This window comes from Zophobas morio, unplaced genomic scaffold, assembly GCF_036711695.1.
Source record: "Zophobas morio isolate AGI-343-1 ecotype UQ-CSIRO unplaced genomic scaffold, CSIRO_AGI_Zmor_V1 ptg000014l, whole genome shotgun sequence".
Classification (NCBI taxonomy): domain Eukaryota; kingdom Metazoa; phylum Arthropoda; class Insecta; order Coleoptera; family Tenebrionidae; genus Zophobas; species Zophobas morio.
In genome coordinates, this window is record NW_026972119.1 from 1,945,045 (window position 1) to 1,957,459 (window position 12,415).

At 35.7% G+C, this 12,415-nt stretch overlaps 1 protein-coding gene across 1 annotated transcript; it reads right to left on the minus strand.

Moving 5' to 3' along the window:
* Positions 1-1,148: 1,148 nt before the first annotated feature.
* LOC135128927 (glutamate dehydrogenase, mitochondrial-like) lies at positions 1,149-6,743 on the minus strand. Its single transcript, XM_064056001.1, has 2 exons — positions 5,750-6,743; positions 1,149-1,903 (listed from the first exon to the last, which is right to left on the minus strand). Exons 1-2 carry the CDS (start codon positions 6,673-6,675, stop codon positions 1,180-1,182), a joined length of 1,650 nt encoding a protein of 549 aa, XP_063912071.1. The 5' UTR covers positions 6,676-6,743; the 3' UTR covers positions 1,149-1,179.
* Between the last annotated feature and the right edge of the window lie 5,672 nt (positions 6,744-12,415).

Genomic DNA, 12,415 nt, shown 5'->3' on the forward strand with positions numbered 1-12,415 from the left:
GTAATGAAGAGGATTTGTTTTCTTTTTCTGTAACCGATCGTTCACGAGCTATCTATGATGAAAGTAATCCCGGCGCGTCTTTGGGAAGCAAAAGCTGGGTTCCAACGCACTACTCCGTAAAAAGTGGCAACATCGTGACGTGAGGCGTTAGTACTCTCCCGATCAGCCAGTAGTACTAAAGGGTTCAAAGGTGGCACCAACGTCTGTCATACCTTTAAAAATTTTCGACGAAATCAACAACATGCACCGTAAAACCTGCTTTCGTCACAATATTTCACTGGTTGCAGCATTGTCAATTGTAGTAACACGATTTGTAAGAGGTATTAGTCTTTGGATTTACGACGTCGCTTGTACTAAATTTTCTAAATCATCAAAACACAACTTGACCAATACATTAACAGGCGCAAACATAACACGAAGCCAATAAAACTGACTTTTTGTTTTTATATACTTCTAGTAGATTTATTAATAGTCAAATTAAACATTAACTTCCGTAGTGTGTTCATTCTAGATATTTATGTTTCTCCCACCTGTGATATAATGATTATATTGTTACAAAATTACCCATACGCCGCTATGGATTTTTTTAGTATGTACGGTGTGGTGACTCATCATCGGTGACGGCGGTACTCGAATAAAGAAAAGTCTGAAAGCGGTCCACCGAAAGTCGCGGGAAATTTCGATGGTGGACTCCAAAACAACCTCGAAAGCGGCGTTCGCGACTTTTCCAGAAGAAGCGTACGGTTGTTTAAATAGCGACCACTGTCGGGAGCAGTCCAGTCTACTGTAATCCAGCCGAATCGATTAATGATACTGAGTACAAATTATTCGCTGTGTAGTTAGTCGTATAAATCTATATTACTGAGAAATACATTGTTGAGTTTTACCCACGCCGAATTTATTTAATTAACTATCATCGTAACAATATTGTTTCTTTGATATTTTGGTGTCTATGTCTTGCTGGGATGGGTCCCTACTAATTGTTTAAGGTAATTTTACCTTTGTATTTCCATCACATGTTGGTGATGTTGTCAACAATGTGTTAAATGTAAATAACCGTCTTTTACATTTAATTGTAGTTAACAGTGGAGTAGATACATAAAAACTATACAATGAAATTTATGATTTGTGGGAGTTGGAAGTGGATGTTATGAACAACAATCATTTTAATCACCGTAATCAGAAAGTTAAACCTGCTACATTTATAGTGGAAAATATTTTTTCAATGCTATTCATATACGCTGCAGTCCTAAGATCAAGTCCTAACTTATGTTCTTCTGCAGTTTCTTTAATAGCTTTTCCAGACTTTTCCATTGTGTATTGTAGTCCAGAGTGAACAATATCTTTTTCGGAAGCGCCAGCCATTCTTGATTTAAACTGTTCGGAAGGTTTTATTGCAATTTTACTTCCTGCACCTCCTAAACTTTTTCTAAGAGACTCTTCGACTGAATGAAGAAGATGTGTATTGGAATCCTCATCATATTTAAATGTTAGCCTTCCAAACGAAACGTGGTTGATGTTTTTCAACCATTCAAAGTATGAAACAGTTACACCTCCAGCATTCAGATACAAATCAGGAAGAACTAAAATATTCTTAGCGAGAAGGATTTTATCCGCCGCTGGTGTTGTTGGTCCATTAGCACCTTCAGCAATAATTTTCGCTTTTATTTTGTTGGCATTATCCTTGCGAATAGCTTTTTCAGCAGCAGCCGGAACTAAAATGTCACACGCTTCGTACATAAGAGCATCACGATCGAAGGGTTTTGCTCCAGGAAATCCGACTATGGTTCCCTGAGATAGACGAAATTCTTCTAGTTCTGCAGGTTTTATGCCATCTGGATTATACAAAGCACCATCAATTTCAATTACTCCGATACACTTGGCTCCAGCTCGATGAAGGTACCTGCGTCGTATTACTGGATTAATTATATATATATGATCGTTACAAAATTGGTCTAAAGAGTCATGAAAGTACTTCCCTTGCGGTTGCAAAATTTTAGAGTAACATGTTTTGCAGTTTCTAAGATATGCAAATTTAATTGTAAAATTTCGTTATACAATTTTTAATTTTTTTCTAAAAGCCTAATAAGACTTAATAAACCACAAGGTAGCACCTTAATTTACATATTTTAAGTGGGATTTATTTAGTAAAGACGACATTTTTAAATTTGTTGTGTGGATTATCATTAGAGACAGGCAAAGTTAATGCATGCGACTCCTACCACTTTCCTTCTGTAGCGCGCGATGTTATTGTTTCGCTTCGCCCATCGCTGCATGTTCGGTGGCGCGACCCTGGACTGGAAATGATAATGAGTAGTTTAAGCACTTCTCGAGCGCGCCAACTAATTTTGCCCGTCTTTAATTTTATCATACAAAAACCTACACTATATTTTTGAGACAATTTCGTCCTTTGACTAAAAAATTGTTTGATGTAGTTTACTGTTCTATTGTTCTAGGAACAGAATTTCTCATAGAATAACATATCAACGTATATAATTTACTAAACATTCTTAAATCAGTCTGAAAATTGCCATCTAACATGCATTATTTTTGCCTCAGAAGCGAAGGAAGTTATATCTAAATAATTTTAGACCATTTATTTGTAACAAAACTATTCATTTGTTTGTTCTACACTGCCTACTTGGAAATTATATATGAATTTGTAAATCTAAATATGTATAATACTGTATCATTGATTTACAAAATATGTACCTGACACATTTTCAATAAAATTTGTTTTCATAAAAAACAAGGTAAGTATAGGCGTTGTGCCCTGAAGTTAATTACAGTTAAATACTACATATTACAATGATTGTACCAGTAATCTAATTTGCCACCCAGTTTTATTTTGGTACACAGTGCCCTATCTCCGCGGTCTTATACAAGGTGATTGCGAAATACACGCAAAAAAAAGGGGAATTATATTTCGCAGTCACCCTGTATCTTGAAAATGAATAGATATTGAAATTCTGTGAACGCCAATGTTTTTGGTGCCAAGGGTAAAACTTAACTTAGTGTACTACTTTTGTGTCTTCACGACCTTTCATGACCCCCAGAGTACGAAGAAATAGGTCTCCCGTTTCCATTTGTCTGGCTGTTCGTCTGTTCGTCTATCTGTCGTCTGTCCGGATTTTTATTAGACAGATAATCTCCGAAAATACTGGGCTGATTATTGTCAGATTTGTCTAATCATCCGCCCCAATAATATGATGACGTCACTTCAAAATTGTACATAGTAAATGGGTTTTAAATTGTATAAAATAACATAGTCCTACACCTGTAGTTTATGACTCCGTGTTGAGTTTTTACCCGAAACGCCCAGGTTTTTGGAAAAAAAAATATATAAAACAAGATTTTGGAATATAATTTTGAATCTGTAAAAGCGAATGCTTTGAAATCTTGCAGATGTTTTAAAGTTGTGATAAGCATAATAAATTTTTAATCAAAATATATTTGCGTATCCCCTCCAAAAATTAATGAGGTCATTTCAAAATTTTGCCGAATAAATCCTATCTAAAATGTGCAAAATATGATCAGACTATACTTGTAATTTATCATTGCATTCATCTTTTTAGATTTGCTGATACAGGGTGACTCAAAAAATTAATAAATCAGTAAATTTATTTTATTGAATAAATCGAGAATTGTAAAACTGAATACTTTGAAATATTGCAGACGTTTTAAAGTTATTGTAAGCATGCTAAATTGTTAATCAAAATATATCTATATTCCCCCAAAAAATTGATGACGTCAATTCAAAATTTTGCCGAATAAATTCTACCCAAAATGTGCACCTTGTGATTTATCATTGCATTTATATTTTTTAGATTTGTTTAAACAGGTATAATTAATGAGTGGGTCAATTTATTTTATTGATTAAATCAGAAATGACTCACTCCATTTTTCCAGAAAAATACCATACTGTTATTTTTAGTATTACACTGCACTAATCCTAGGTGATACACGTGTCGTTGCAAAAAACGTTGATGACGTGATCACAAAATTGTGTAAATTAAAAACTCAACTCGAAAATGCCGGATATGTTCCGTTGTAGTTATTAGGTGCGAAGAAAGTTCTGTTGAAACAACTTCCGACCAGTTTTTTTTAGTTATTCCTAACAACACGAAAGACGACTATAATTGCGTACCCACATGTACATTGTCAAGATGATAACAGGGTCTACGATTTTATAACTTCTTTGTCTTCAAATACTGAACATTTTCAAAATTTAAAATGTAAATTATAAGGCGATTTATTGCGGCGAAAACTTGATAAGTATATCTTTCCTTTCAAACGTTTTTTTTTCAGTTTCGAGAAGAGACAAATCAGAAAGTGCTAAATCTGATGAATATGGGGGGGCATTTTCTTGCATAAAGAGCACATCTTTTGAGATTTCCCCGCGACGTTTTTCGATCATTTTTTTGCAGTTTAACCAATAATGAAGATTAATATAGTCCCGTCATAGTTTTGCCAGCTTCTAAGTAATCTGTTAAAATTATACCATCCTTATCCCAAAAAATCGGTGCGATCACTTTTCCTTCAGATTTCTGAATCTTAAATTTCTTTGAGTGAGAGACCCTTTGGATTTCCACTTTTTCGACCGCTCGAAAGACAAAGTAGAAGAATGTATTCATTCGTGATTTTGGATCCTAATAAAAAAACTGGATCGAGGCCATTGTCACGAAGTAAATTGGCTCAAAAATACATAAAATGAAAACATGTCATAAAGGTAAACCACCCAAAAAGCATATGGATCACATAAAAAATTATATCCGACCTCAGACATAGGAACACTTCGACAAAAACAACCTGAGAAAAACTGCAACAGAGGGAAGTCGGCAACTTTTGATAAGATCGAAGAGCTCCTGTACTTCCTTTTTCCTCTATCCTCAATCACAAAATCATATATCCTATCATATCCACAACCGACATTTCTACTAGACCTAAACGACACGTGAGAGTACCGCGCTGCTATTTCCTAGATTCATATGTAATGAATAGCTAAACTTAAGGTAATTATATTAATGTAAAAACAGTAATTAGTAGGTTGGTGTAGGAATTACACAGGAAATGGGATAGCAAATTTAGAGGGGAGGACTGTAACCTATTAAAGATTTAATTTCAACTGTTGGCAACATTTAGAATGACGAGAAGTGGCCGGGCAACAGCAGCACCGCTTAAGAGACGCGTGAGAGAAAAAAGTTTTGGCGCTTATCTTCCGTCACCTTTAATTAAATTTTGTTGTTAGCTAGTAGTCAATAAAGTTGTGTTGGTACAAGTGTGCTTGACTGGTCATACGCCGCAAATATAAGAAGATGCGTTTTTGTAACGGTGGCTAAATTTTAACGTGTTAACATAAATAGACTGGTTGCAAATATATACTTGGTACGGACGTGGGTAATTATCCAGTAAGACATTATTATTCGATGAATAATATACTGTTGGTTACGGTAAATAAAGAGACAAACAATGAGTTGGAAAAAATAAGTTGCAGCTCATTTTATGGACGAAAAAATTCTTGTATATTTAAGAAGCTGGTTATTCTTTATTTTGTAGTAAAGTTTAGGCAAACGTCATGGAATATGTTTTGCCCATAGCTAATTAATTAGCGACTCAAAATACAAACATTATGTATACCCTAAATTACTCTTAAAATATATGATTAATTTTATGGAAAGAATAATCACTTCTGTGGTAAAATTTCTAAATTCCAGCATAAGTTGTACAACATTAATGTGAAAAAACCTACCTCATAGCGTGCAAACCAACGTTTCCAAAACCTTGTAGTATGAAAATTTTCCCTTGCCACCCTGGTGTTAAGCCGCATTTACTCATGTAGTTAGCGTCATTAATGAACACATCAAGACCGTTGAACAGCCCTCTTCCAGTGGCTGAGACTCGCCCATGAATTCCACCTTGGTTAATTGGTTTTCCCGTTACACAACCTTTACTGTTGATATCTCTGAAACCCACAGCTTTACTAACAGTATCAGCAATCCACGCCATTTCTCTTTCGCCCGTAGCCATATCAGGAGCTGGAACGTCTATACCTGCGCCTAAAAACCCCTTTTTAGCCAACTCTAAAGCAAAACGTCTTGTAATTTTTTCTAATTCGTTTTCTGAATAGTTTTTCGCATTAATTTTAAGTCCCGCTTTGCCCCCTCCAAAAGGCACATCAACACACGCACATTTAAATGTCATTAATGCAGCTAAAGCTTTCACCTCATCCATGTTAACGTCGAGAGAATATCGGATTCCACCTTTCATAGGCAGTTTGTGAGAACTATGTTGAGCTCGGTAACCCTGAATTATTTCATAAGTACCGTTGTCTCTTTTAATCGGAAAAGCTACGTCCAAAATGTAATCACATTGTTCCAATAATGAGAGAATCCCTTTAACTCGTGCTTTCCGCATTTCTAGCGGTAATTTCGTACCTTTAATCTTTCCTAAATCGTCTACCAACTTATCTTCAATAAAAACACATGCTTTATGAAAAAAATATTCAACCATATCATAGAATTTGGGATTTGCTTCGTTTTCCATATTTTTTAAACGTTCAGGAATTTTATGATCGGCATAGTTACGATTCTGACCACATGATGCAGGAATCCGTGGTAAACGTAAATTCATGAATCGTATTACTTCTCTATTAGCCCATATTTTCATCAAAGCCATTTCGAATTTGTTCTAATACTTTTGCAATTCAAAACAGAATTTGGTTGTTGACGTATAAATATTGAAGTATATTATGTACATGGCTTGCTTGCAGGCTAATAGACAATTAGAGAAACCACGTTTCGTAGAACCACGACCTGTAGAACTTACAATACGCAAAACGTAGAAAAAGCTGTTATATCTATGGAAACATAGAAAATACAGTGTCCTTATTGGCGATTGTGTACGTTAACGGATAATGCCTTGTACGGAACGTAATTTCGCTAATTAGACAATTAGCGAATTTAATAAATAGAAAACGGCATTAGTTCTATTCAGTTGAGTTTATCCAATTCAGCCGTTGGTATTTCTAAAAAGTCCACTTTAGCCACGATACCCACTTCCGCCGCTAGGCGGAAATAGCCCTGAGAACTTCCTCAAACCACCGTCGTCACGTAGTCGAAGAACAGTTCCGTCGAGTTTCCCCTACCCTTCGCTCAGATCTGTTTCTCGTTTTTCGGTTATACCAGTATACAGGTCCTATGTGAAGTATTGGGAGAATGTGTCTGTTAGAGCCTCTGGCGGGGACCTGTTTCACCCCTCCCCACCCGTAAGGGTGGGAGCCAGAGCCACCCCCACCTTGGAACACAGGGTAGCATTCATTCTTAATTCTTAACTCATTCATACACATTCAATTCACAACTCTCAATTCGTAACTAACATTCAACTATTTCGACCGCACGGTCATATACTATTCTATTCTTATCATTCTTATTTATCCTAACACTTGTCACTAGCAATACATTTATCTTACTGTTCGCTGGTCTTTATTCATTTATACAAATTTCGACATGGTCCTTCGAGCCGGATTAGCGACAGAATAACAGTGGTAGTGATAAGTGTAATTCTCAACATATCATTCATCGGCTGGAATTCAGCAAAGTAGTTATCAAAACATCACCTAGAAATCATCCGCGCAGTGTTCAACTATCGGTGACGACCGCGAGTGCTGTGCAAAATCTTCAAGTATCATTCAGCGTCAGCCAAGATAATTCTATCCACGAATCCAGGATTCCAGGTAAGCTTTAATTCTGTTTGGTTGGTGTAATACATTATTCTCGTACTCAAGATGGTGGTAATCCAAGACAATACTTTTGTTAAATTTTCAATTCTTCTCAGCGAAATAGATTCACATTCTAATTTTATATCAAATGTTGCAAATCATCAAAAAAGAGGCCACTTAAAGCGTCGATATGAAGACGTACAGCGAATTTATTCAGAATTACAAATGCTTGTAGTTCAGCAAAAATCCGAAACAATGGTAGTCCCGAATGACACGAGTAACACGGAGACGATCAAACCTATAATTTATAATATCAGAGACGTGCTAAATTATATTCAAAAAATATCCGAATTATATAATGTTCTCATTGAAAAAACTAATCCATTGTGTACTTTCTCGAATTCATGTAAGATAAACACTAACGTACCAACCACGGATCTGGAAAAAACTTGTCAAAATTTAAAGCCTTTAAAGGTACACAAATTAAGAAATGGAGAACCCATCAAAATTCACAAAACCCATTTCAATGCTCTACGTAAATTGCGGTTCACTATTGGTAAAAAATCTCCTCTTGATTCCGTTATTTCAAAAACTCCTAGTGAAATATCAAATCGTTCAAAATTTCCAAATTCAACACCCAATGAAGAGAAAAATAATCTTTTTAATGATTGTTACAACTCCGAAGGCGTATCTCAAATTAATTTAGATAAAACTTCTAATGCAGAGTCATCTACCGCACTAGACAAAGTAAAAAGTCCTCCAGTTAATTCAAAAAACTGTGGCTCATTGTTAGTCTGTAACCAATTTAAAATTAGGTCGCAATATTTATGTGAATCCGTAGACTCAAATATTAAAGACAACACGTCAAACGTAGCAATACTCGACAAGAAAAAACATTCCGAAAATGCTAAACCCAAAATAAAAAGTCATTCCAGTAAAAACCCACCGGTGCTTCAAAATACCGCGCTGGGGTTGATTCTTAGCGGCAGTTTTGCATCTTTAAAAAATAATACTTCCCATCATCACAAAATTAGTTCAGCCCAAATTATTTCTCGGTTCTGGGAAGCTGAAACCGTCAAAACCGGAAGCAGGTCATTAAGCAAAGGGTTTAAAAGCGATCTTTGTGCAACCCCTTTTCAGTATACTACCACAGGCCATTCACCCGATGGCTATTTCATGGTCAAACACCCCTTTTCGGAAAATCAGCCGCGGTTAGAGAATTTTGCACAAATGCACCCAAAGTGGCTGTTATCAGTCGAGAGGAAGTTGGGGCGTTCCACAGTCCCTTATTTCGAAAATCTACCTAAATTAGGAAATTCCCGAGAACTGGCTGTCCAACTGTTATTGTTAGCAAAGGGACGTGATCATAAACGTAACGAGGGTTTTATTGTCTCTCAAAGGAAGTACCTAGACCTTGTGCACCTGAAGGTACTTAACGAAAATTCCTCAAATAATTCCGTTTACCTGTCACACAATTGTATTTTAAATCCCCACGTTTCTTCCAATAAACTTTGCGAGGTTGTTGACCGTTCAAATCTTAGTTCAAAGAGTTTAAATATGAATAGCCGGAAGTATAACGAAATTACTGATAAAAACCATCTTGAGGGCGAGGGCGTGTATGCGCTCATTGTCAGAGTTAAAGCCGTCCTGAATTCGCGCCTTTCGAAGCCGCTGTCCAGCGACCGCAATAATTTGGTCGCATTTATACCTGACCAATGCCTCTTTCGGCCAGCCATCCACTGGTCCCTCAGGAAAAAACCACGTCGTCGTTCCCATCAACAGGCGATCCCTTGGCACCTCATCCACGCTTACCATCAACACTTCTGGAAGTCGTGGTACCTCGAATATTTGACCACACTGAAAGGCAGGTTAGGGTGGCAAAGGCCATCTTCCAACGTTCCAGGAATGGCAAGATGGGTCCTCGTGAAAAAGGAGAAATTTCCGCGTCTACAGTGGCGGTTAGGACGCGGCCCTCCAACATCATTTTGGAAAGGAAGTGGTGGTGTGTGTAGTGTCGGTGAAGTGAAAAAGATAATTTCGCAACCGCATCCATTAGAATTCTATTTAACCATATTGCATACATCTTGTCAATTTGTTATATGCATCTCCTTGTTGGTTTATTGTATTATGTACATTAATTCATATTTATATTGTTATATCCATTCGCCATATTATTCACTCCTCGTATTATTCATTGATTCGGTACGTTATAATTGTTGTAAATTTACTTTTAGGTCTATTGTAAATATTGTGTATTCACTGATATTGTACACATGTAATTTGTCTTAGATATCTTTTTTTTTAGTTTAATGCGTTTCTTCATGTTCATTGCTTTCTGTAACAATATCCATCCCATTCATGTAATTTCATTTGTATTTATCATATAGTTTATCCATATAGTTTATTTTTGGTCTTAAAACAATGTAATTGTTTCAAGGCGGGGGGTTATGTTAGAGCCTCTGGCGGGGACCTGTTTCACCCCTCCCCACCCGTAAGGGTGGGAGCCAGAGCCACCCCCACCTTGGAACACAGGGTAGCATTCATTCTTAATTCTTAACTCATTCATACACATTCAATTCACAACTCTCAATTCGTAACTAACATTCAACTATTTCGACCGCACGGTCATATACTATTCTATTCTTATCATTCTTATTTATCCTAACACTTGTCACTAGCAATACATTTATCTTACTGTTCGCTGGTCTTTATTCATTTATACAAACTTCGACAGTGTCCTCTAGGGCACTGCCCACGTTTCTACCTCTTCTACGCGCTTCTACTCTTAAGGTATGCGTCCCTAACACCGGAAACTCTATCCATTACGAATGGCTAGGTTAATCCCACTTTAGCCTTCTCACCTCCCGAAGCGGCCCTTCACAAGTCTGGGATCTAAGGGACAATTTTGTGACGGCTACCGCCAAAAACTCGGACGCTATATGTTGAAACAAACAATTACAGAAAAGAGCTGGCAAGGTCACCACAAAATCAGTGAAGCAAAACACAAACCGATGAAGATGCATGGACTGCATTTTACTTAGGTAAAATTACGTTTAAAGTAAAATTTGACACAGACGCACAATGCAAGGTTTTACCAAATCATATAGCCCAAGCGCTAAATACAAAAATCGCTCCATTTAGAACAATAATAAGTCTGATTAGCTGTTGCGTTCACAAAATATCAGTATTAGGAGAAACAGAGGTAAAGTGCAAAATAAATAATTTCTTGTTATTCGTTGGTGGTAATATTTTTCCGACATTGGAACAAAATAACACTTTTCTTAAATTTAGTTTCTCGATATAAGCCGTTCTTTATATAATCAGTAAAATGAATAATTAATGTTTTGAGACACATGTATAAAGGTAGTACGGTCGTGGACAGTCAATTTCGTCCACCCAATTTCTTTGATAGAAAAAAGTCTAAATTAGCCCTTAGATCTTTCTAACCTTTTTTTGTCATTTTGACATAAAGGGGCAAACATTTTTTTATACGATAACTAACACTAGTCCGCGGTAAGCCCAAAAGTGTAGCGACATCCCGTCTTGGAAAAGGGATATTAGTTTACCTTTATTAAAATAACTAATCGATGGCAGGTTCGAAGCTAAATTAAATTTGACAATACTTACGTCAGTCATCATGACAATAAAGCACCGACTACAGTGAATTTTTGTGAATTCGCGTGAATTGTGTGGACGAAATTCACTGTCCGCGACTGTACATATAAAGAAACATGCTATTTTGAATATTAATTTCAAATCAAAATGACTGCAATAATGAACAAATAATTTCTGATGAGCGATTTACCACGTTCACAGTAACCTTAAATTATCTCCAAATTTCATTTTTAATTTTTTTAAATTATATAATTATAATATATAACTTATATTAGAGTTTCGTTGCTATCACCTCATATTGCTTTTCTTTTATTTTCTGGGGCAAAACTTATAAGTTGGGTTTAACTATTTACACGAATGTGAAGAAAATACACCAATAATAAAAGGCTAATTTTTGTAACATCTACTTAGTGTGTTTATAAAATTGATGTAAGCAGTAACACTATCATGATTGTTACCAAATGTTTGAAAATACTCACCTCAGTAAAGTGCTTGATGCTTTCAGTATTTTAGAAGAACAGGCTTCTCAATTCGCTGTAGATATTTTATCCTTTACCAAGTGTTAAAAATTAGAAAATAAGCCGGGTAAGATTTTTGATTTTCAATGGATACTATTTTGTTTCTCCAAGTTCGCACAAGGTAGACAATAAAATACATCGAATTTAAATGTTTGAGGTGAAAATATGAAATATTTAAATACTTTCTTGGTCAGACATATTTATTTGCGTACTTAACAGTACAATATCACACTAACATATATAATTTAAAAGCAAGGACACAAAACATGTCACCCAAAATTGAAAATGAAAACTATACATATATAAATAGATTTACACAATGTATTTACATCACACAACTGATATAGAATAATAACACAAACACATTCTAAAATCAATTGATTTTCTTAATTTTAATATCATGAAAACAAATTTTACGAACAAATATAATGGCACACGTTTTAAGTATAGACAATTATGGCCATCCTAAACAATATAAATAAAAATTCCTGTAAAAATTAAAAGCATACACACAAACATGAAAAATTCAACATCACAGTGGGTACAGAAATGTGCAAAAAAACGC

What these genes read in the sequence shown, in the direction of transcription:
- LOC135128927 (XM_064056001.1), bottom strand. Translation starts at nt 6,675, where the DNA reads ATGGCTTTGATGAAAATATGGGCTAATAGAGAAGTAATACGATTCATG. An exon ending in GTTGGTTTGCACGCTATGAG is followed by an intron (nt 1,904 to 5,749) that starts GTAGGTTTTTTC and finishes AATACGACGCAG; the next exon opens with GTACCTTCATCGAGCTGGAG.